The following is a 22,973-nucleotide window of genomic DNA, read 5'->3' on the forward strand; positions in this document are numbered from 1 at the left end:
TGGGGCCCCGGGGAAGCGTCTCCGACCTTCGCGCGGGGGTGGGAGGGCCGGCTGGTTCGGGGAGGCGGCGGGAGCTAGGGCCCCGATGCCCGCCGGCAGAGCCTGGGATGGCTTCGGCTGGAGGCGGCGACTGCGAGGGCGCGGCGCCGGAGGCGGACCGTCCTCACCAGCGGCCCTTCCTGATCGGGGTGAGCGGCGGCACCGCGAGCGGGAAGGTAAGGGGCTGGGCGGCCCCGGCCCCCTGGGACTCGGGGCGGAGCGGTCCGGCCACCAGCCGGGGACGAGACCCCGGGCTCCTGGGTGCCGAGGCGTCGCCTCCAGGGCGGACGCGGAGGGGCGAGGGGCTGCGGCCGTGGTGGAGCAGGCCGGGGCCGGGGTGCAGGCAGGGCGAGGGGCCCTTGCCCTCGGGCTCCCCCCAGCCTCCCCGCTGGCCTCGTTCCCCCGGGCCCCCGGGTGCGTGCTGCCCCTCTCGGTGCCCCGCGGCGCTCCCCGAAGGCCAGCCTCACGTGTCGCTGGTCTGCCGGGCGGCCCCTGGGGGCTGGTGGGTCAGTGTCTCCGGGGGCCAGCTCCGTGGCAGGGGGCGCAGGTGCAGGCGGCAGTCCTGTTTGTGTATTCGCAGTCCACTGTGTGTGAGAAGATCATGGAGCTGCTGGGCCAGAACGAAGTGGACCACCGGCAGCGGAAGCTGGTCATCCTGAGTCAGGACAGGTTCTACAAGGTCCTGACCCCAGAACAGAAGGCCAAGGCACTGAAGGGACAGTACAATTTCGACCACCCAGGTGCAGCTGAAGGCCCTGAGGGGGTGAGGGAGGAGGACAGACAAGGGGACCGGCTCCGGGGTTGGCCGCCGATGCAGAGAGACCCCAGTGGTTCCATGAAATTTCCGAGGTAGCCTGAGCCGGAGCGGGCTGTGTGATTAAGTCAGAAAGAACTTTGCCTCCTTCTCTGTGCCCCGAGTGGCACTGCAGGAGCTGCTGGCTCCCTCAGTTGGAGCCAGTCAGGAAGTCTTTGCTGCGGAGCAGCCCTGGGGACCACTGCTCTGCCAAGACTGTGCTCATGGAGAAATCCCCCCACCTTCCTGCTGTTCGGGGTCCCCACCTGCCCCGGGGCAAAGTCCTTGGGAGGCTAGCAGGGGAAGCAGCGGGTAAAGAAGAGGGCCGTGTCCGGTCTGGTCTGATCAGGGGGCAGGTGCAAATGGGGTGGACAGATGAGGGGAAAGAGCCAGCCTGCCCTTGCCTCCACTGCTAGCAGGTTCCCCCCTGTGGCTGGCTCCCACGTGCGAAGGAGGGGACATGTGGGAAGAAGGCCTGAGGAGCATCAGTCGGTGGTTATTTCCCAGAAATAGAAGCAGATGCCTAACCCACCTATGTCCCAGTGCTGGCCGATCAGGAAATCCCTGGGGCCAGACTTCTGTGTGGGACAGCAGTCTGTAACTGTAAACTGTAGGGGTGGCCCCTAGTCCACACGTTCCTGGGTGGAGCTGTGGCTGCCCACCCCCAAGGCAAAGGAAGTTCACTCCCATCCCCAGCACGAGGACACCTGGATGGTCTTGCCTTCTGTTCCATCCCTGCAGATGCTTTTGATAACGATTTGATGCACAGGACTCTGAAAAACATCGTGGAGGGCAAAACTGTTGAGGTCCCAACCTATGATTTTGTGACCCATTCAAGGTGAGCGAGGTGCTTCCTGGGAGAGGGACCGTGTGCGGGGGGCCAGCTAGCGTGTGCCCTGCAGCAGCCTGGCCCTGCTGGTGTCTGGGCACACCCCTGTCCCCTGCCGTGATCTGTCCCCCCTCCACGCGGTCTGCCCCTGGGGACCGGAGCCGACTGTGCCCCGGGCCCCCAGATCCCGTAGCTCCAGCGGGCCCCGTCTCCTGGTCTTGCCTCCTAGGTTAGCAGAGACCACGGTAGTCTACCCCGCAGACGTTGTTCTGTTCGAGGGCATCCTGGTGTTCTATAGCCAGGAGGTCCGGGACATGTTCCACCTGCGCCTCTTCGTGGACACGGACTCCGACGTCAGGCTGTCGAGAAGAGGTAAGGCGGACGCAGGCCTCTCTCTGCCCCTGGCCGAGGGCGCCCGCGAGTCCTCACCACCCTGCTCCTCCCGCCTCAGTTCTCCGGGACGTGCACCGCGGGAGGGACCTGGAGCAGATCCTGACCCAGTACACTACCTTCGTCAAACCAGCCTTCGAGGAGTTCTGCCTGCCGGTACCCCTTTGGCTTACTCGGGGACCTCCTTTTCTCCCTTTTCAAGAGGACCCTTGGCACCCTGTTCCATGAGAGCTGAGCTGTGGGGCAGTGGGGTCTGATTTCCGAACAGAGAAGTTAGCTCCTCATACCCCCTCACAGGGACTCGTTCTCCGCTCTAGAAGCATTGTCCGTGCAGATCCCTTCCTCTGCCTGGAAAAGCCCCTCGGCCCCCATGTCCACGCAGCTCCCCTCCTCCCTGCTTCAGGCCTTTCCCCACGCCACCTGCGTGGCCCGCCCAGGGTCACCCCGAGGACCCTCTGCTCCTGGCCCACCTGTTTTCCGTTCTCCAGGGCGCCTCTGGCTGGCTGAGCTCGCTGCGCCTTGCTTGCCCCTCGGAATGGGGAGCTGCACGGGGGCAGGGGCTTGTGTCTGTCCCCGGCCCGCACAGGCGCGGCGGTGCAGGCGCTTGCTGAACCCCCCTCCCCGCCCCCCCACGCCACCTGTTCCTCCAGGCTGCCCTTGGCTGGCGCTCGGGGGCCTGCGGCCGGGTGTCTTGCCCTCCACTTTCCGGCTCTTACAGGATAGGACTTACAGGTGGTTTGAAAGGGAAACTTAACATGTTGCTTCTTAAAAGTAAAATACAGCACAAAGGAAATGGAGCCAGGATCCCCGCTTCCATTGAGTAGACGCATGCGGTTTGCTACAGTTGGAAGAGAACGTCTTTTATTTTACTCATGTTCTCTGAAGTGTCTGGAAAGTGACAAGAAAAGTAAATTGATAATCGTACTCTCTCTGTTATTCATGGAAAGAAAGACATCTGGCAGAGCAGGTGGTTTACGGTAAAACTCTGGACACCCAGTCCCACCGGGTGACCCTGTGTGGAGGCTGCACCCCAGCACTGTCCTTGAACTTCCCGATCCCTTTATGTGCAGCCACACACCGAGTCCGGCCAAGGTGACCGTGTTCCTCCCTCGTCCCTGAAGTACGACCTTCCTCAGCTCTTCTCCTGCCCCTCACCAACCCCTCTTCTGCACCCCACCAGCGAGCACCCCCTGTGAGGCTGGCCTGGCCCTCACCAACCCCTCTTCTGCACCCCACCAGCGAGCACCCCCTGTGAGGCTGGCCTGGCCGTCTTGTGCTCATGGCTTCCGTGGGTCCCCACTGCGTGCAGACAACAGCTGCCCCAGGATCTGGCCCATGTCCACACGCCCGGCGCACGGACTGGTCCGCGGGGTCTGTCCCTCAGCTCAGACTACTTCCTTTTCCGCTCCTCCCGCTTGGCCTGATTTAGGCGTGTCCTCCTCAGCAACGTCTGGCTGGGGTCCCCCCCTCGGTGGCCCTGTTCCTCCTGGTATCTCTATCCCTGCCCTTACCTGGCAGCGCCAGGCGGGGGCAAGAGGTGCAGAGGGCCTTGCACGTGCCCTCCAGGGAGTATGCCACAACCCGGCCTGCTCCCTGCTCCGGGCTTCCAGCAGAAAGGTTCCTAGTTCCGGGGGAAGAGGATCACATGTGGCGACGGATGCCGCAGGTCACTTGGCTCAGCGAAGTGTTAGCACAGAGAACTGTTCCCACAGTGGCCTTCCCAGGAAAGCGCAAGCGCATTTCGGAGACGCCGGGGGAGAAACGTGTGTCTTCTGGCTGCCTCAGCTTCTCCTCCTGCCTCTCGCACCTGCCTAACACCTGAGTCCCGGCCCCCTGTCTGCCACCACACTGGCCCCTGCCACCCCCAGGGCTGCTGTCCTGCCGTGGAGTCTCATGTCCAACAACCAGAAGTCCCGGCGGGGGGTGGGGAGCAGATCATCTGAGATCCTGCTTTTTGCCTTGCAGACCAAGAAGTATGCGGACGTGATAATCCCTCGAGGGGTCGACAACATGGGTAAGAACCAGGCCTGTCGCTGCCCCGACTCCGCAGCCTCCCTCCTGGGGCCCCGGAGCAGACCCTGCCCTGTCCTGGCAGTTACACTGAGTGATGAGGGTTTGCCGTCTGCGTCGGCTCGTGGCGCAGGTCCAAAGAATATTTTATTTTATTTTTTTTTTTTTAAAGATTTTATTTATTTATTTGAGAGAGAGAATGAGCACATGAGAGGAGGGAGGGTTACAGGGAGAAGCAGACTCCCCGCCGAGCAGGGAGCCCGATGCGGGACCCGATCCCGGAACTCCAGGATCATGACCTGAGCCGAAGGCAGTCGCTCAACCAACTGAGCCACCCAGGCGCCCCCAAAGAATATTTTAAAAATGTTTAACGCGTTGGATAACTTAAACGGATCCCCTCCTGTTTGTCAGTTATGTCAGTAAGGCCGGAGAAAGAGACTGATACTGACAGGGACTCGCTCGTTAGCAGGAAGTGTTTTCCCCAGGCTGGGCCGTTTTCCTGCGTGCCTTCCCTGACCCGCGGTGTTCTGTCTGCCGAGGCCCGGCACCGCCGGGAAGCCTCCGCGGGAAGGCCTGTGTTCCCGGCCCCGAGCCGCTGTGGGGCGGCGTGGCCCAGGGAGCCGGCAGCAGATGGAGGCGTCGAGGGGGGACCAGATGGGCTGAGTGCGCGCTGTCTTTGCCACAGTGGCCATCAACCTGATTGTGCAGCACATCCAGGACATCCTGAGCGGCGACCTTTGCAAATGGCACCGAGGGTCCAATGGGCGGAGCTACAAGAGGACATTTCCTGAGCCGGGAAACCGTCCCGGGGTGCTGACCTCTGGCAAGCGATCGCACTTGGAGTCCAGCAGCAGACCCCACTGAGGAGCGGGGTGCTCAGCCTCCTGGGCAGGACCCCTGACAGACCGTGTTCAGGGTCGGGCCCAGAGACGCCCACCCGCCCCTATAAACGCCACCGCTGCTTCCTCTGGGCGCCCTACAGTACGGACGGGATGGACGGGGGTCACCGCACCTGTTACGCCCAACCGGATGTTGGCACACCCTCCCGACGTCTGTACCTGCTTGGTCACGTTAGAGGGTTAGAAGTCTAAGTTGCTGAGAAATGACTCAGAACGTGTGGTGAGCCAGTCGTGTCTTTTGGGACCGCGGAGCACGCGGCCTGGGTGTGGTGGCTGTCCCAGGTGTGCTTGACAGGAACCCACAGCGAGAGCGACTCGCCCTAGGACGACCCAGTTCCCACACGTGTGTGACTGAAACAGGTTTGAGGAGAGCGTGTCCCCCTTCTGTGCGTTATACGTGCGAATGTTTCGTTATTTATCCTTCCGTGTGAGTTGTGACCCAGTAAGCGAGTTTCGTGCCCCGCCAGTGGGTGCGATCCAGCGCGGCACACCCGGATGTACGGAGCCGCAGAGAGCTCTCCCTCCTCCGGGGCTGTGCGCCCGGGAAGGAGCCCCCGCAGCGAGCCCTTCCTTAACCAGCAGCGAACGCAGGCGGCGGCACCTGCTTACCCAGGCCGAGCCCGGCTCCGCGGCTGTGGTGGGAGGCAGGCTGGCGCGCGCCGTGTCCCCAGCGGCCCTGCTCGGGAGCCCCTGGGCCCCGGGCACCGTGTGGACAGGGCACGGCGTCCAACGCCCGCCAGTCTCCTTGCGCACACCCAGCGTCGCCAGCTGCATGCACGATGCCTGCAGCGGGTGTCCTGGTTTGTCTTCCCTCCCACGAGGCACGGTTTGTGTCCAAGTGACGCTTTCCCCTTGCCGCCGGCCGAGCTGCACGGGCACCTGCTGTCTCCTGCTGTCGGGCCCCGAGTGTAGTTACACAGATGGGACCTCATGGGCACGTGGCCGCGTCTGATGGCTGTGTGACAGTCTCGTCAGCTTACTGTGCCCTTTGGAGGTTCAATAAATAACACCAAATACCAGTGCCAACGTGTCCGTGTTTAATTGTACGCAGAGGGCAGATTCGGGACGGGGGTACGCGGGGGTGACACGAGTCTCAACCTGCTGGTGCTGCTGGCTCGTCTTGCCCCCACCGCGTCGGCAGCGGCGAGGGGTCCCAGGGTCTTCGCTGCAGTGACCAGAATCGAGGGCCTGTCATTCGGTAGCTTGTTTGGTGCTGATGTGATGGCAGGCCGGTTCCTCGAGGCCTCACGGGGGGACGGTGGCTGAGACGGCTGTGGCTCAGCAGGTCAGCGGGGGCCGGGGCCCTGGCCGCTTCGTCCCTAACTCACCCCCGTCGCTGCCCGCTCTGCTCCTGCTCTTTCCCCATCGTGAGGCCTGCCCTAGCCGCTCAGCATGCCCTAGTTCGGGGGCCCTTGGGCGCCAGGGGACACCCAGGGCATGTCCTCTATTGCCTGGAAAACGCAAACTTGGCTCAAACTGCTTGTCAGCGACTGAAGAAAAAGCAGAGCAGGCTGGCCGATCGGCCAAGCTTCAAGCTACTCTGTCAAGGACAAACACGGTTCAAGATGACCGCTCTTCCTGCCCTGATCCCGGCCCAGACGTTCACTGTGTGTGTCCTGTTAGTATTTTCGGATCAAAATGTCCCAGCTGTCTTTCCAGCGAAGGGCCTTGAGTTCGCTGGGCGAGAGTGACTTGTCCCCGTAGGTGAGCGGGCGCAGCGTGTTGAACACGTGACAGGCGCAGGAGTACCAGGCCACGACCAGGCCGCTGAAGAGGCTCCTCAGGAGCGGGGACCTGCGGAGACCGGAGCACAGGCACGGGGGACGTGGCTCTTCCTCGCCGTCATGAGCACATGGCCCCCTCGCACCCTGGCCCAGGCGCCGGACGGGACCCCTCGTGCATCTTCCAGACTCCCATCTATGCTCCGGCGCCAGGGCAGCATCCCCACACCGAGCGTGATGGGACCACAGCCCCTCTGAGAGGCTGTGCGGCTCCCGACCCCTCCCAAAATACCAAGCCCACACCCCCTGGTCCCGCTTCCAGAGCTCACTCCGGTTCATCTCCGCGGCACAGCGCACGACCCGGCCTACACCACTGGCTGTTCTGGAGCCAGAAGCGTCCTTCCCCGTCTCCCACACCCACGCCTCTCCCGGGGCGCCCCGTTGACCCCTCGCATGGCACACCGAAGTCCTCACAACAGCCCCGGACCTGGAGCCCACGGGGTGTGGCTGCGCGGGCCCTGTACCTGCACAGGCGGTCCCCGAGGTGCTCCAAGACCGCCGGGAGCAGGAGGATCTGGAAGGCGAGCGCAGGGAGGTAGTGGTAGAGGAAGAGCGTCTTCTCCATCATGAAGAACGGGACGTAGTTCACCGCCCAGCCGCCGGCGCACAGAGCCCCGGCCAGCGCCCAGCGCAGCCAGGAATCTGGGGGGGGGGGGGGGGGTGGCGCCCTGAGCCAGCGCTGCTGACCCAGGCCTCGCTTGTAAGGCTCTCCCCCAGTCCCACGAGCTGCTTTCCTCATCTTTAAGGAACACACGCTCTCCCTTTGCCCCACCGCCCGACCTGTCCCGTGAAATCTGGAGAAAGAACGATGTCGTAAGAACCTCCTGTAGCCTCCTGCGGGGTCCTCACCATCCCGACCCTCTGAGCCATACCAGCGCCCCCCGGGGGCCCCAGCTCCTCCTCCGGGATCAGCAGCAAGTGAGCCGGCCTCCTCGGAGCCCGAGCTGTGAGGGACTGTATGGGGCCCCCACCCTGCCCACTGGGGCAGGGTCAGCGGGAAGAGCGGGACGGTGCCCCGCTGCTGAAGCCTTCGGGGCCTCACCCTGCCCTGGGTCTGTATTCCTTGTCTGTTTCAAGGTGGTCTGCAGTGATTTCTGTTATGCAAACCACCAGCACCAGAGTAACTCAGTGCCTGCTGGCCACTCTGTGCCACCCAGCCACCCCGTGCTCACGTCCCGGGGTGAGGGTTTTTCCTGCCTGGTGCCTGCATTTCCCTGGACAAGCATCTAACCCAATGTGGGAACTCAACGGCAAGACTTCGTCTCTAGGGAGACAAAAAATAGATTTAAGCTCGCTCCCAGCAGAAACAAGGAGGTCGCCTTAAGGCAGAGGTTCCTGGTGAGGCCAGGCTGTGGCCGGAAGCACCGCGAGCCCTCGTCAGAAGCTGCACTAACCCTCAGGGAGGTCACGGATACCCCTTCGCCGTCTAAGCAAGTACCACAGGAAGAGCAGAGCATAGACCAGCGTGGCGAGGCCGGCCGAGGCCCAGATCACGGCGTTCCCAAGCAGGTGGATCTGAGCCTGTGAGGGCACAGGGAGACCCCGTCAGCCACCGGCCGCGTGCCTGCCCGCCTGCAGCCCAAACGGGCTGGAACCCAGCCCACCGCTCTGGGTAAAGGGCTGAGTAGGGTCCTTGATTCTATAAACGGAAACGCAACCGGGAGAGGCCGACGTTCTCGCTTTAACAACAGCTGCCCACTGCGGGTGAACCTCTCCCCTCACATCTGACGCATGTACTGGCCCCGTGCTGCCCAATCTCATCGGGAAGGGCCCGGACCAAGCTAGGCCTGGGTAGGAGGCGGCGGCTGCTGTTCACGCCAGAGAAGTCTCAGGCAAGCGCTCCGCCTGCCGCCCGCACGAGCGCCCGCTCACACTGGTCCTGGGGTGCAGCCAGTAGGCGATGCTGGTGTCCAGGGTGACCCAGTCCAGCGGCGAGGAGCTGTACTTGTGCTCCGAGTCGTCGCTCCTCACCGTCAGCATCCTCCACTGCAAGAAGACCAGAGGCTGGAGTCGAGCACACAGCCAGACGCCGTCCTCGCTCAGGGGCCTGAGGGGCTGGGGTGTCCCCTTCACATTCATCTGGACCATGCAGCACAGGCGGGGGCAGAGACCCCCACCCCCCAGGGCCCCTGTCCCCCTGTCTGCGGGGGCAAGGGATTGAACTTGGTGCTAAGGACGCTTTTAGATTTGGGACCCCGAGTTTCCGGTTCTGACCTCTCTAGGGCTCCATCACGTTGACCTTGGCGCACTTCTGACCTGACCTGAGGGGCTCCAAACGTATTCTGGCCATGTGGCAAGGCTACACTGCCTGGTTCCTGACCACTCCTGCCCGCGAAGCCACAGGCCCGGGGCCGACCGTGTGGCGTCGACCACTCAGAGCAGACAGAGAGGAACGTCCCCTGCCCAGCCAGGTCCCAGTTAAAGGCTGACGAGGGGAAGGGAACTACTCTCTGGCGGGAAGTCAGCGCCCCCAGGCAGAGCCAGGCCGCCCCCGCCGGTCACCTGCAACTCCAGGAACCTGGCCATGAAGCTCAGGTTTCTGCTGACGTCCATCTGTGCGGGTGAGTGCAGCTCGAGCTCCCTCTCCTTCTGCTCCTGGCCTGACAGGACACACGGACCCAAGGGAACATGCGCAGGTCAGGGGGCTCACCACAGAGGCCGTCAGCTTGGAGAAACGCCCACGTCCCACTTTTCAAACAACCCACAGTGTCGTCGTCGTCATCACTCCATCTGGCTTTCCCCACCAGACGCGATTAGCCCCGGTCAAATCCCGATCTTTCCACTCAAGAAAGCTCAGCTTGCACCGCCTTTGGGCGGAACCTCAGAGCACAGCTGGCCCGTCTAGGGCTCGGCTCAGCAGAGCGCGTGGCACGTCCAGTCCCCGCGTGAACCAAGAGCCTGCGGCTCGTGGAAGTGGCAGCGACGGAAGCCAGGGGCCCGACTCACTTTTGCCGTACCGGTGTTCCTCCACGTTCCACACCATGCTCTCGTGGTAGCCGCGGGACAGCTTCTCCCCAACGACCTCCAGCTGCCGGAACCCCCAGTCCGGGAGGTGGGCCCCACTCAGCTAGCGAAACCGGTTGGCGGGGGGAGACGGGGCATGACGCGGAGGCCCGGGGCCCCGGCTCACCCGCACCGCCCCCGCCCCCTGGTCCCTCTGTCTGCAGCCGGCAAGAGCGGCAGCCGGTCCCCCATGGGCCCACCACGTCAGGATCCAGTCTGAGAAGCTGGAGCCCTCCCCCTTCCGTGTGAGGGAAACACGGCAAAGGCTTTCGCCGGACGTCCTGCCCAGGAAGAGCCCGCTGAGCCCGGAGGGTCCGGTAAACCGATGTCGTGAGCCCCCAGCCAGGACGGGCAAGCCAAACACGGCGCCCCTTTACCTTCAGGACCGCGGAGGTGTTCACGTGCACCAGGCGAACCTCTGACAAGATGGTCTTCCAAACCTCCGTGTCGGATTCTCGGTTTACGATGTCCTGTTAAAAGCAGGTCTTATCGATGATCTCGTTCGATCCCCAATTTCCTGACATGTCAAGTGAGGACCGGTCACCAAACAACGACACTGTCTGAAACCAGGGGCCGAGCTCCGGGGAGTTAACAGGATGGCGCCCCTGACCTTGTTCCTGACACCCACGCAGCAAGGTGCTGGCTGGGCCGGGGGAGCACACCACCCTCCTTCGGAGTCGGGAGGCCTCCGCGCTCGGCCTTCTCTCTCTGGCAAACGCAGAGATGGTCCAGGCGAGGGTTACAGAAGGTCCCCGGGAGGCGTCCTGGGCGGCCCGGCTGATGGTGGGTAACGGAAACACTAACATCGTGAGCGCACTTGGCCTTGTCCTATCTTATCGCAGCCCCGCGATGACCCGTGAGGGCGTGTGGCTGCTGGTGGGAGCCAGGAGACCCAAGGCTCCGGGGGAGCGGGGAGGAGGCGGGGCCCACAGGTACAGCCTGCGTCCGCCATCCTCCCTCCTTGTTCCGTGAGCTGCGGTCCCTGGAAATGTGGGCGTGTGGGGGTGAAGGTGCCGCCGGCAGGGATGGAGCAGGACAAAGATCAGCAAGCCGTCAGGGTGGCAGAAGGGCAGCGGGGGGGGGGGGGGGGCCGCAGGGGTTCCACCGGGAGAGCTCCTGGGGACGGGGCCTGGGTGGAGAGCACTCCCACCCCGCGGCAACAGTGAGGAGAGGAGGAAGAAGCAGAACGGACATGTGTAGCACCGAGGCGGGAGGTGGGGGGTCGCTGCCGCACGTGTGCGCGCACGCACACGCACGCACACACACGCGCGCGCGCGCACACACACACACACACACACACACACACACACGAAGGCAGTCTTGCAGCCCCTGGCTCTGTGGGGAGGGCCTGCCGGTGGCACTACACTGAGCACGCTTGCGAGACCAGAATTGGCGGGGGGAACCGGTGCTCCGGGGCAGCCCGGAGACACCCCAGCCGGGGTGTTAGTATGCCCAGCAGACTGAAGCTCTATTTGCACACGTCCCTCAACTCACAACGGCGCAAGGGCCCAGAACACAACTCTCTTCCTGCCACCTTTCCCTGTACGCCGCGTGCAGCCCCGGAGAGGGACTTGGGGGGCGCAGCATGTGCCCCTTGATGCTCAGAGGCCCGGCTGCCTCAGGAGAGGGCACCTGCAAGGAACCGCCACCCCGGCCGGAGCCCCAGCTGTCCCCAGGGAAGCCCCGTGACCAGGGTGTTCATTCACGCCAGGCGAGGGTCAAGGACAGGGCTCCTGTGGTGGAGGGAGGGTGGCCGGGGCCCTGCCCCTGTCATTCCGTGACCTGGTCTCGAGGCTGCAGAGGCCACCAAGTCCAAGGAAAGCTTCACCTGGCGGCCCCGAGAGCCAGACGGCAGCACGGAACACCGACCAACTGCTCCGCAAGCTCGTCCCTCCTGCAGAGGAAGTCTCCGTCCCCCACGAAAACATCTCAGGCTTTTTTTAGGACTAAAAATCACTAATTTTACATCTGAGTCACAGTTATTCTAAAGAGTGGTTTTGAATGTCCCGTGTCAGAAAGGACGCATTCCTGGGGGCCATCGAGGGGTTCCCGCCAGGGACTCACCAGTCTCCAGAGGTTCTGGGAGGGCATGGAGATGTTGTAGTCGACGTAGCAGGAGACCTCCTGCGAGTGGGGGCTCAGGGGCGCAGCCACATCGTGCCTGGAAAACCAAACAGTCCAGTGGAGGGAGTTCCTCACCCTGCCGATCACTACGCCTTGAAGGGAAAAAAGCCACTTTCAGAAACAAAGCCTGAGCAGCCTGCAGGAGCACCCGGGCCCCGAGGTGCGCCAGCTGAGGGCGTGCGGATAAACGAGACACTTGACGGCAGCCGCTCCCCAGGGATCACACCTCTGGGGAAAAGTCCACATGATGTGGGGTCTGACGGCCGGCAGTCCACGCTGTGTGGGCATCGCCACTCCGCCACGGACGGCAAAGCCGGTCTCAGGGAGGTGCTCGCTGTCCCAGGAGCAGGACGACGCACCCTGGGCCTTGGAAATGGCGGGACCAGGAATGCTGTCGGGGGACAAAGTGCCCTCGGGGACGGCGACCTCAAACGTCCAGAAACACCCACCTCCCTCCTTCGCGCAGTTGTCACGCTTTATCCTACTTTGTGCCGGGTGCTCTGGGGTAGCTGGAGACAGTCCTCACACCCCAGAAAAGGCGGACCTTCACATGCATGGACAAGAGTGCCAGGCTGTGGGGCGCTACCAATAAAACCAAGACAGCAGGGAGCACCTGGGAAAGGCTTTGAGGAGGCGACATTTCAGCTGACACGTGACTACAGCGAGTGGGCCACTGGGGGATGTGAGTCCAACAACACTCCAGGCAGACGGAGCAGGTGTAAAGGCCCTAAGGGCGCTGCACTCGGTTGTCTGGGGACAGCAGGGAGGCCAGGGGGGACCGCAGTGAAGCTCACCAGGGGTCACCAGGGGCACGATCCCGAGGGACTGGGAGAAGTGGGGATGTTATTCTGAGTTTGATGGCCACACGGTGGGAATTGCTGGAGGGCTTCTGGCCAAGAAGTGAGACCAGGCCTGTAGACGGTGTGTGCTCGCAGGGCGCTGCTGTCAGTGGGGGGTGGGCAGGGAGGCAGGAGGTCGGGGCACCAGCCCTAACAGCACAGGGGTCAGGCCTGGACTGGGTCATGGCAGGAGCAGAAGGAAGAAAGAGAAGCAGCCAGGGTGGTGGCTGAGCAAACGGCTCTTTGCAGGGGGAAGCAGGCCAGAGGCCAGGAGGAGCCTGCAGTGTAGCTTTTGGGGGGAAGCAGGGACTCAAGGCACAATTTGGGAGGCATGAGGAGCCACGAGATGACCCAAGAAGCTGGGTGGAGGTAGGAAGAGAGGAGGCTGGGCACATCAGTTTGCAGAGACTGCTCAGGTCAAGTCAGATAAGGGCCAAGCACCGACACACACGGGTCCTTCAGGACCCTACATAGCTGGGATTTCAATCCTTCTTGAATTCACACGCACTTTAAGCCATTTAACTTTATGGAAGAGCCCGCACTTCATTCTGTGTGGGAAGCCCTCCCATGCTCTCCCTAACTTGTCTTTCAAAGCTCCCCCCGCCCACAACCTCTCGCTGCGGGGTCCAGGGTGGCACCGGGGTTGCGGGCTACCCCGCTAAGGCTCCGTTTCCCTTCCCCCCCTCCCTGTGCTGCTGTCACTGGGCCCCTCCCAACACCAAGCACAGGCTATGGCATGGGTCCACCCCGAGGGAGCCAGAGCCAGCCGTGGGGGCAGTTGGGCGGGCTTTGATCGGGACAGAGAACCCCCGGTGGACACCCCGAGAGGAGCACAGAGGGCCGAGGGCGTGCACTCACGTGTTGAGGAAGCGGGTGGTCATGCCGTGCACCAGCTGCACCACGTCCCCATGCCGCACGGGCCTCGGGGGGTTACTCACCACCAGCTGATGCCTGCGGAGACAGAGTGCCAGCCGGCTGGACACGGGGCCTCCTGGGTCTATGCACGCACACCAAGGGCCCAGCAGGGTGGTGGCGAGCGTGGGGAAGCAGCCAGGCCTGGGCCGCCGCCTCACGCGGCCGCGCAAGTAGCAAACCCAGCAGCTGACTGCGGTTGCGCCACGATGGGTACAGGGAAGTCGACACGCCCGGGACGGGAGGATGGTGGTCAAGGCAGCCTCCCAGAGCTGACATTCAGGTTTTAAGAAGGAGCCAGCTGGGTAGGATCGGTCCAGCCTGGTGACAGCACAGAGCAGGTGCTGTGAGCGGCCGGCCAGGCGTGGGGCGGGGAGGAGGCTGGGAGCTGGGAGGCCACCGCCAGGGGTCTGGATGGCACTGGAGGGGCAACGGAGGCTAGGAAGGGTTTCAGCACGACCGTGACCTGCCATGAGGGACATTTTAAAAGACACGCAGAGCTGCAGAAACTGGAGTGGGAGGAGAGCGCTGGGGAGGCGGCAGGGGGGAGAGATGGAGGCCAGGATGGTTCGAGACCTCCTTTGCAGGTGGAGGCCACAGATGGGCTGCCGGACCGGACGGGAGAGGGGGGACAAGGGAGTCCTCCGTCCGTGAGGCCTGAGCAAGGGACTGCCTCAGGGGGTGCAGGGAGCGCTGGTAGAGTTTGTGGAGCCCCCCGGGCGAGATACTGGTGGGCAGTTCCCTGAGGAAGCGTCCAACCCCCTGCCCGCGGGCTCATCAGCACGGAGCTGCTCTCGAAGCTCCGAGGGAGGAAGCGTCCACGGAGAGGGGGCCACAAGGCCAGCCCGACTCTGGAGTCCCAGGACCTGCACGCACCTCCCGGGATCCTTCACGATCCACCAGTTGTTGACGTCTTTGAAGGGGTAACAGGTCACCTGCTGCTGGTGCGAGCTGCCTCGCCCATTCTCGTATCTGCGTGAAGGAACCAACACAACAACGCGTTCTCTCGAGGTTCCTGCAAACACCACCTGGCAAGGTGTCCGGGTGAAAACAAGGTGCAAGTGTGGGTCTCAGAGGGGCCGGAGGACGCGCCCAGCGTGCGAGTGGTGCAGCAGACGTGGGAGAGCCCGGGCTCTCTGCTCCCCAAGACCCTCTGTTTCATACACAGAAATGCCAAGATCCGTTGATAATCAGAATCTGAGAGCTCCATGGCTTTCTCAGAAATTTCACTTACAGCGAAAGCTGGTGACAGCAAAAATGTGAAAAAAACCAAACATGTTACGACCTTCGAGTTACAACGGTCGCCTTCCTTACATCATGGGGTAGGTGCTCTGGTGGGAATGAAGCCAGCAGGGCACGGGTTTGCCAAAGACGTTCTTCAGAGTGACCTGGGAGCCGTAGGCCACCTCCAGGGGCTGGCCCTGCGTGATCCGAGCTAGCCCTCCCTAAGACAAAAGCAAAAGGTGGCACATGAGGAACCGAGCCTCTTGACAGCCACACCTCCATGGGGGGTGTGTGTGTGTGTATTCGGGGTGGTGGCGGTCATTATCATGTCACAGAACTGGCTATGAGAACATAGGACCTGCTCCTCACGGGTTACATCATGTAACCCTAACACAGGGGACTCGATGCTGCCTCCGGAGCCAGGCACTCTCCTGTCCTTCCACACACCCCCTCACTTAGCTGCCCCATCTTCTGAGAAAGGCAACTCTGTACATTTGAAAGGTGACTCTCAAATAAGTAAATAAATCTTTAAAGAAAAAAGAACGGGGCACCAGGGTGGCTCAGTGGGTTAAGTGTTCGACTCTTGGGTTTCGGCTCAGGTCATGATCTCAGGGTCCTGGGATCGCGCCTTGCGATGGGCTCTGCACTCAGCAAGAAGTCTGCTGGAGCTTCTCCCTCTCCCTCTGCCCCTGCTTGCGCTCTAAAAAATAAATCTTTTTTTTTTTTAAAGACTTTATTTATTTGACAGAGAGACACAGCGAGAGAGAAAGCACAAGCAAGGGGGGCAGAGGCAGAGGGAGAAGCAGGCCTCCCGCCGAGCAGGGAGCCCGATGCAGGGCTCGATCCCAGGATCCTGGCATCATGACCTGAGCCGAAGGCAGACATTTAACCGACTGAGCCACCCAGGTGCCCCTCAAATAAATAAATCTTTAAAAAATAAAGAAAAAAGGGGTGAGAAGACTAGCACTTGGATGAGCTAAGAAACCTGCCCAAACCTGCGTGCCTGGCTGTCAGCAGAGCCAGCACTCAAGAACGGGACCCATCTGCCTCTCCTGCCCTCACCACCCCAATCGGTACGTCTTACATTCTCTGCAAAGTCAGTAGGAATGAATGCCAGACTAGAGCTTGTCCTGTGATGCGTGTGCACCTGTCCCGAGTCTGTAGGACTTCACCATGTCCTCAGGCAGGTCACACTGAAGGGCTGATCCCTTTGCCTATTTCCACACCATCTGCACATGCAGAATTTCTTTAGAAATACTAACGCAGATTCTTTACGTCTCGATCTGGTTTCCCCCTAACACTTGACAGTGTTTACATAAGAAAACTCTTGAGTCTAGGGGCGCCTGGGTGGCTCAGCCGGTTAAGCCTCTGCCTTCGGCTGAGGTCATGATCTCAGGGTCCTGGGATCGAGTCCCGCATCGGCTCCTTGCTCAGCGGGGAGTCTGCTTCTCCCTCTCCCTCTGCCACTCCCCCTGCTTGTGCTCTGTCTCTCTCTCAAATAAAATCTTAAAAAGAGAAGAAAAGAAGAGAAAACCCTGAGTCTAGCCTTGTCTCCTCTCTGAGGCGGCCGTGGCGCCCCTCCTTACCTCCAGGCTGGCTTGGAAAGCACTGGACATGATCTGATCGTGGGGCCCGGAGCGGTAGACCAGAATCAAGTGGACGTAGAAGAACAGCAAGTACATGAGGGCCGGGATGACCAGCAGCGCTGCCGCTCGGGCAAGCAGGTGACAGAGCACACGGACCTGCCGCAAGATGGACAGGTCACGTCCCGCCGCTCGGGAAGGTGCACCTGCTCTAGACAGGCAGGCCCCGAGGAGGTGGCCAGCGGAGCTCTGGGCTCCCCGCGGCCACTGGCGGGAGGCTCACGAAGGCCCGTCTTCTGGAGGAGCCTTTCTCCCCAGACACTCATCTCACACCGACCTCCTCCCACCCCGGGGACGGCCACTCGCCCCGCTCCAGGGCAGCACCTACGTGTGACAGAGTCCGGTCTCCGATCAGGTGCCAGGCATGGACGCCGGCGACGGTGAGCACCAGCAGGTACGTGCAAACACCCACGTATTTGACACTGAAAAGACCCGAGGAGAAATCGTTACAACGAGGCACAGAACAAGGAGGATGCCAAGGCTGTCTGAGACCTGTGGACCAGACTCACCCCACAGCGCAGGAGCAGGCCACTCCCGTCAGCGTCAGCCAAAACCACCAGCTCAGAGAGAAGGGCCTGGGGTCAAAGCAGAAGAGCAAAGCTGGGAACGGTTCACGAAACATCACCCAAGAAGGCGCACTCCTCAGACCTCTCGGGGTCGGCTGGCAATCCCGAGCTTCAAGACCAGAAAAATGAACCGTCTGCCAAATCTCAGTCCTGGCAGAATTTTTTTCTTTTTCGCCAGAACATTTTCCAAGTTAGTTTAAATTACATAAAAATGAGGGGCGCCTGGGTGGCTCAGTTGGTAAAGTGTCTGCCTTCAGCTCAGGTCATGATCCCAGGGTCCTGGGATTGAGTCCCGCATTGGGCTCCCTGCTCCGTGGGGAGCCTGCTTCTCCCTCTGCCTCTGACCCTTCCCCTGCTCATGTGCTCTCTTGCTCACTCTGCCCTCGCTCTCTCTCTCTCTCAAATAAATCATCTTAAAAAAAGTTTTTTTTAATTATATAAAAATGAGAATGTATTTGTGAAGTCAGGAGCCAAGGGCCAGTCTAAATGATGAAAGACAGTCCACAAGCAGCTTCCCCAAATGAAAAGGCATCAGACCTTCTCAGGTCAACAAACCACCCAGATTCTTCTTTCTCATTAACTAGGAAGGACATGTCCCCTTCTGCATACCTCTGTTTTTGGGAGTTGGAGAACTTCAGATAGGACAGCACGGCCAACAAATTAAAAAATATTAACACTGACTCCAAAAGCATGAGCCTTGACTGAGTGATGAGCGCATTCTCTGTTAGAAAGAGGATACGTACGTCAGCTGTCAGGGAGCAGGGGCAAACGTAAGGAGATGGGAGCACCCACAGAAAGGACACCCTCTAAATGCCACAAAACGTGGCCAGGGGAAGTTCAGGATTGGGTGGCTGGAAGGGGACGGGCTCCAGAACGGCGAAAGCGAGTTCTTAGGTGTGAATCACGCCTAGCAAGACCCGTGTGACCCTGGGCAAGTCACCGAACCTTTCTGGGTCTTTATCTTTCTCATTGGCAGAAGGAATACCAATTCTGTGGCACGTGGATGTATTCAGCTGCACAAGTCTGACCACACGGTCCCGCCACCCCACACCCTGGGAGGAGGACGACTGACTCCCAGAGTTAAATCTGGACAAAGTGGGAATACTTCCTTCCATCCTGGGAGTAGGAGACCCTGCAGGGGGCACATCTACTAAATGCATGAGCTCTCCTGGGCTGCACACTGGGACATATCCAAGGCCCGCGCTGGGTTCTTCCCTGCGTGACACCAAAGCAGGTGGAGGCCTGGGTCTCACCGATAAGCATCAGCAGAGCGGCCCCCGTGGCAGCGCAATGAGAAAAGCCGAGCTCCAGCAGGATCTGGTAGGCCATGGGCACCAGAAGGGCCCCGGTGAGGGCCGGCAGCAGGCGCAAAGACCACACGGGCACGTTGCTGCTGTATTCTGGAAAAGCAACCACAGCAGAGCTGAGCACACAGTGCACGCACGATCTTCCTGCACTGCAGGTATGTTTTCAAACACAGTGTCATGTTCACAGACCCTAAAATGCAAGTTTGCAAAACTAGGGACCATGTCAGGGACGGAGTGTGTGCGCTGCAGATAAAAGCTTTGACATTGGCCGTGCGCAGTCAAAGCCTAGCTCTCATCAAGCGCAGAAACAATGCCTAATGATTCTGAAAGTAGTTAGTGCTTTACTTATTTATAAATCTACCCCATCTTTTCCCAAAAACATTTGAGGCACAGACAAAACTTACATGTACAAAAGATAACTGCGATCAGACACCAAGTACAGACTGTGTTATGTGTACTGAAAACCAAGGACAAAATAAGGACTATGATTAAGCGCTAAGATGTCTACCAGACCTTTCAAAAGCCTTCCACTTGTACCGAATTTATCATGCCCTGGACAAATTAATAAACCACGTTGTTAATCCCTATGAAAGCTGATCCCTCTCCATCCTAACATGTGCAATGTCACAAGGTTAGTGAAAATAACCTTTTACCTGCTCCGATTCTGTTCCACAAAAAGTTACCATCGAATCCTCCTAAATAACCTGAAACAGAAGACGAGTCAGTAACTATCCCGCGCAGCAAAGAGTTGGGGGAGTGCCAAACGGTAGCAGCAATAGGGAACCAATGATAATCAGACATGGTTTCTGCCCTCAAGATATTTCACTTACGAGTTTTATTATTTTTTAAATAAATTGCCACAATTCTATTTATTTATTTACTTATTTATTTAGGTGTTGTAAATAAGCTTTATTTATTAATTTATTTTTAAGTAATCTTTACGCCCAACGTGGGGCTTGAACTCACAACCCCGAGGATCAAGAGTCGTGCTCCGCCGACTGAGCCAGCCACACACCCCTCACTTACAAGTTTTAAAGGGCTACTTCTCTTACTAATGAATCCTACCTCCTAAGGCCAGCAGCATGTGGCCAAATGGTGGTCCACTGCCATCCAGAAAGAAGATCCGCTTCATGTAGAAAGAGATGTACTGCCCATAATATACTTCATCAAAACTGGAAAGCAAACCCGCATGATATTCAACTAGAAATTTTCACCAAACACAGGTATCAGGGTAAACGTATACCTGTTTCCAAACAAGGTGAGAGAGTGCTCAGCCTTGGTCAGGGCTTCTGCCGAAACTGTACCGCATCCCCAAATATTAAGACAGGTGCGCAGCATCATCCATCCACAAGGACAGGAGGGAAAACTCACCAAGAACAGCCATACACTCAGGATGTTTGCCCAACACAGACTCTATTTACCCTCCCCAGTTTCATTTAGGGACGTGCTAGCAGGCAGCCTACTGAGAGGCCTCACAGACCTGAGGCTACATCTGTGACTAAGGGTCAGAATCACACCTGGTAACCAGGTGCAGGGCTAACAGGGAAATGTGCAGAAACCAACGGCAACAAATGTTTTCAGACAATCAGGGTCATTCAAGGATCCTGTCAATACTGCTGTCAATTTCTTAGGCGTGATAACGTTAATTCAGTTTTATTTTTAAGAGTTCTCATCTTTCAGAAACATACCAAATTACTTAAACATGCTGCTTATTATGACTTGCCCCCCAAAAATCCACTGAAGTTGAGTGATGAATACACTGGTTGGGGAGGGGGTCATTAAACTATTCTCCCTACTTTTGTGTACGTTTAATGTGTTCCACAGTGAAAAGTTAAACTTTTTTGTTCTTTTTTGAACACACGTATTAACCAGATAGTGCACAGCCCTGTAATACCACCAGCAGTCATCTCTCCTTAGAACAAAGAACACACTCAAAGGTCAATGGCGACTCACTTCCAAATCCATCAATCCTCCACCCTCCACCCTTGATTTTAAATGGTTACCTACAGCTGCTACCTGTTTCAGGGGCCAGATTTCACCTGCTAGAGAACTACAGGGCAAGATGTGATAGGTGGACTCAGCATGTGCTGTCCTAGGGGACAAACTGGCCTCTCCTCTGCCCAAAACACCCATCACCGAGTTCCACTCTCTCACTTCTGCTGTTCAGAAGGGCACTTTCTGTCACCAACACATGAACAAATTACAATTCTTTCCGATTCGCCCTGAGTGGGGTTGTATGGCTTACACCACAGCCCTTGGATAGGCAAGCTGCCACAGGCGGCTCAGTAAGGCCACTGCAGTCAGAACCACAACATTCAAATTGATGTCAGCCTTCACCACCACAGGGCGCTTCAAAAATCCCAACATCTCGTAGAGCAGCAGGTCCTTGAGGATGCCCTGGAGAAGAAGGGAAGAGATGGCATCAATAAATAAGCAGCAACCCCCCGGCTCTCAGGTGCACCACGAAGAACCGTGCGTTAGGGGGTCGTTGAGAGAGAGCCAGGAGGACACCAGGAGGCAACTAAGGTGAGAATTCGGGGACCTCAGGAATGAATATTCACTCACTCAACAAGTCACTCCACGAACACCAGCTGAGCACTTCCCAGAGAGGAGCTGCTTATTAGGGAAGAGCGCGGACCTCGCCAACCTCGCCCTTCTGGGCTTCAGAAGGCTCCTCATCTGCCGCTAGTGCCACCCCACCCGCCCGTCCCCGCTGCAGCCCATCCCCTAGGCGCCCCCTTTCTCACCCTGAGGGTGCATCTGTACCCAGGCGCCCCCGTTTCCTCCCCGAGGCGTCAGCCTCCCTTGAGCTCCACTTGTCTTAAGGCTGCATCTACGCTAAGCGCCCCTTCTCGCACCAAACAAAGCTGCACCTGGCCTTTGACGGGCCTCTTCTCGGCAGAGACCTCATGGGCCCTGGGAGGCCCCCACTCCTCTTCCAGAAATTCTCTTTCTCCCTCAGGCTGCGCCCCCTCCTCTCCCAAGGCTGCACCTGCCGGGGCTCCCCTCTCTCCCCGGGCGCACCTGCCCTCGGCCCCGCCCCCTGTCGGGCCGGACGCCGACGCCCCCGCCCCAGCTCGTCCGCAAGCCGCGCACGCGCGTCCCGCGCAGACTCCCCGGGATCTCGGCTGGGCGTTCGTGCCTGGCGCCCCAAACGTACTCTCGTTTCGTCGAGTTCCCGCAGAGGTGCTCCCCGCGTCCTGCCCTGCCTCGGACCCGCCGGCGGGGGTGCGTGGGGCGGCGACGGTTAGGGGTTCTCGTCGCGCGCGGGGGCGAGACCGCTCGGCACTCGGCGCCGCCCACGCACCGCCTGCTCGACGCTCGACTCGCCGTGCCTACAGAACTTTTCGCGGGAGCGGCGCGCGTGCGCCCTCGGCCAGAGCACCGCGCGTGCGCCGCAAGGGCTCTCAGGGTCTGGAGCGGTGCGGAGACCCTCCTCTGTAGTAACGTCTTTAACGGCTTTAGTAGTCCAGGAACGCCGTGCCCACTAAACGCTCCGGTGTCTTAAAAAAAAAAAAAAAAAGACAATCGGGCCTTAACCCTGTGCATCTCTGCGGTCCGGCGAGCACCTCGCGTGCGGGTGTCTGCCATTAGCCCGCGGGTGCGCACGTGCGCCGGGAGGGCGGGCAGGGTCAGTGCTGCCGCCCCTTTGGCGGGCCTCTTCTCGGCAGAGACCTCATGGACCCTGAGAGGCCCCCACTCCTCTTCCAGGCATTCCCTTTCTCCCTCAGGCTGCACCCCCTTCTCTCCCAAGGCTGCACCTGCCGGGGCGCCCCTCTCTCCCCGGGCGCACCTGCCCTCGGCCCCGCCCCCTGTCGGGCCGGACGCCGACGCCGACGCCGACGCCCCCGCCACAGCTTGTCCGCAAGTCGCGCACGCGCGTCCCGCGCAGACTCCCCGGGGTCTCATCATCCCCGGCCTCCGGCCTCCCCGGCCGCCGCTCTCCCGCCCCGCCTGCCCTGGGGCTCCCGCGCCCCCCGCCTCCGCTCCCCCGCACCCCCGGCGTCCCCGCCCACCGCTCCCCAGGGTCCCTTGGGCCCCTGCACTCCCCCGCCGCCACTCTTCCCGGGCCTCCCCGCGGGGCCTGTCCGAGCCTGCCCTGCAGGAGACACAGCGCCTTTGGCCCGGAGAACGGCGGGGCGGGACGACGGGAACACCACCCTTCTTTCCAGACTCCCACTTCCTGGTCCTTTCGTGTACGTGTGTGTTCATCTCATGGATGGGTACTGCAGGGTTAAGAACTACAATTACGGTTCTTGACTGTGCAAGATTTTTTTTTTTTGCCCCGCGAACGTTGGTCAACCCAGCGTTAGAAGGCACCGGTTAAAAATGTAGGGTTACTTCTTTCTGACTTACCCATGCCTCGCTCAAGGCTGTGGAGAAGGGAGCGAGCGGGGGCTCATCCCGCCTGAGGCTGGGGGCTCCCTGGGCCCCGGGAGGAGTGGGGCTGGCTGGCTCCTGGTGAAGTTCCGTAAACCACCCGTCGCCAGGGGCAGTGAATGCAGGGAACGGGCCACTAGAGCTGAGACAGCCCGGGCAGCCCGTGCCGGGGTCCCAATTCCTTAAAGTCAGGAGGAAGGAATCTACAGGGAGTCTTTCCTCATGGAAATGTTC

The 22,973-nt window shown here is 60.2% G+C and overlaps 2 protein-coding genes across 12 annotated transcripts; one reads left to right on the plus strand and one right to left on the minus strand.

Moving 5' to 3' along the window:
* On the plus strand, positions 1-5,819 carry UCK1 (uridine-cytidine kinase 1). Of its 3 annotated transcripts, none has more exons than XM_027615493.2 (7): positions 1-215; positions 620-779; positions 1,574-1,670; positions 1,891-2,033; positions 2,113-2,207; positions 4,017-4,065; positions 4,747-5,819. In XM_027615493.2, exons 1-7 carry the CDS (start codon positions 108-110, stop codon positions 4,923-4,925), a joined length of 831 nt encoding a protein of 276 aa, XP_027471294.1. In that variant the 5' UTR covers positions 1-107; the 3' UTR covers positions 4,926-5,819. The 3 variants fall into 3 exon arrangements, with proteins under 3 accessions (XP_027471294.1, XP_027471295.1, XP_027471297.1); XM_027615494.2 differs by having other exon boundaries at positions 1-188; XM_027615496.2 differs by lacking the exon at positions 2,113-2,207.
* A 155-nt stretch (positions 5,820-5,974) lies between these two features.
* POMT1 (protein O-mannosyltransferase 1) lies at positions 5,975-22,834 on the minus strand. Of its 9 annotated transcripts, none has more exons than XM_027615486.2 (22): positions 22,716-22,834; positions 21,520-21,862; positions 20,605-20,756; positions 19,425-19,531; positions 19,013-19,063; positions 18,306-18,452; positions 17,662-17,773; positions 16,996-17,061; positions 16,815-16,908; positions 16,430-16,585; positions 14,934-15,064; positions 14,496-14,591; positions 13,566-13,658; positions 12,095-12,234; positions 11,809-11,960; positions 10,122-10,214; positions 9,688-9,808; positions 9,244-9,341; positions 8,614-8,727; positions 8,136-8,262; positions 7,206-7,383; positions 5,975-6,754 (listed from the first exon to the last, which is right to left on the minus strand). In XM_027615486.2, the coding sequence occupies exons 3-22, from the start codon at positions 20,724-20,726 to the stop codon at positions 6,580-6,582; spliced, it is 2,373 nt and encodes a 790-aa protein (XP_027471287.1). In that variant the 5' UTR covers positions 20,727-20,756; positions 21,520-21,862; positions 22,716-22,834; the 3' UTR covers positions 5,975-6,579. The 9 variants fall into 9 exon arrangements, 8 of the variants coding, with proteins under 8 accessions (XP_027471287.1, XP_027471286.1, XP_027471288.1 ...); XM_027615485.2 differs by lacking the exon at positions 22,716-22,834 and adding an exon at positions 22,153-22,298; XM_027615487.2 differs by lacking the exons at positions 21,520-21,862; positions 22,716-22,834 and adding exons at positions 20,925-20,972; positions 21,233-21,341.
* Between the last annotated feature and the right edge of the window lie 139 nt (positions 22,835-22,973).

The sequence above is a fragment of the Zalophus californianus genome, chromosome 13, assembly GCF_009762305.2.
Source record: "Zalophus californianus isolate mZalCal1 chromosome 13, mZalCal1.pri.v2, whole genome shotgun sequence".
In the NCBI taxonomy this organism is placed as follows: domain Eukaryota; kingdom Metazoa; phylum Chordata; class Mammalia; order Carnivora; family Otariidae; genus Zalophus; species Zalophus californianus.

Excerpts from the sequence above, each read along its gene's own strand:
- POMT1 (XM_027615486.2), bottom strand. The coding sequence starts at position 20,726 with ATGTTGGGATTTTTGAAGCGCCCTGTGGTGGTGAAGGCTGACATCAAT. Across the intron at positions 19,064-19,424 it reads CATGCTGCTGGCCTTAGGAG|GTTATTTAGGAGGATTCGAT; the intron begins GTAGGATTCATT and ends CTTCTGTTTCAG. Across the intron at positions 11,961-12,094 it reads ATGTGGACTTTTCCCCAGAG|GCGTAGTGATCGGCAGGGTG; the intron begins GTGTGATCCCTG and ends TTTCCCTTCAAG.
- UCK1 (XM_027615493.2), top strand. The coding sequence starts at position 108 with ATGGCTTCGGCTGGAGGCGGCGACTGCGAGGGCGCGGCGCCGGAGGCG. Across the intron at positions 780-1,573 it reads GTACAATTTCGACCACCCAG|ATGCTTTTGATAACGATTTG; the intron begins GTGCAGCTGAAG and ends CCATCCCTGCAG. Across the intron at positions 4,066-4,746 it reads TCGAGGGGTCGACAACATGG|TGGCCATCAACCTGATTGTG; the intron begins GTAAGAACCAGG and ends TCTTTGCCACAG.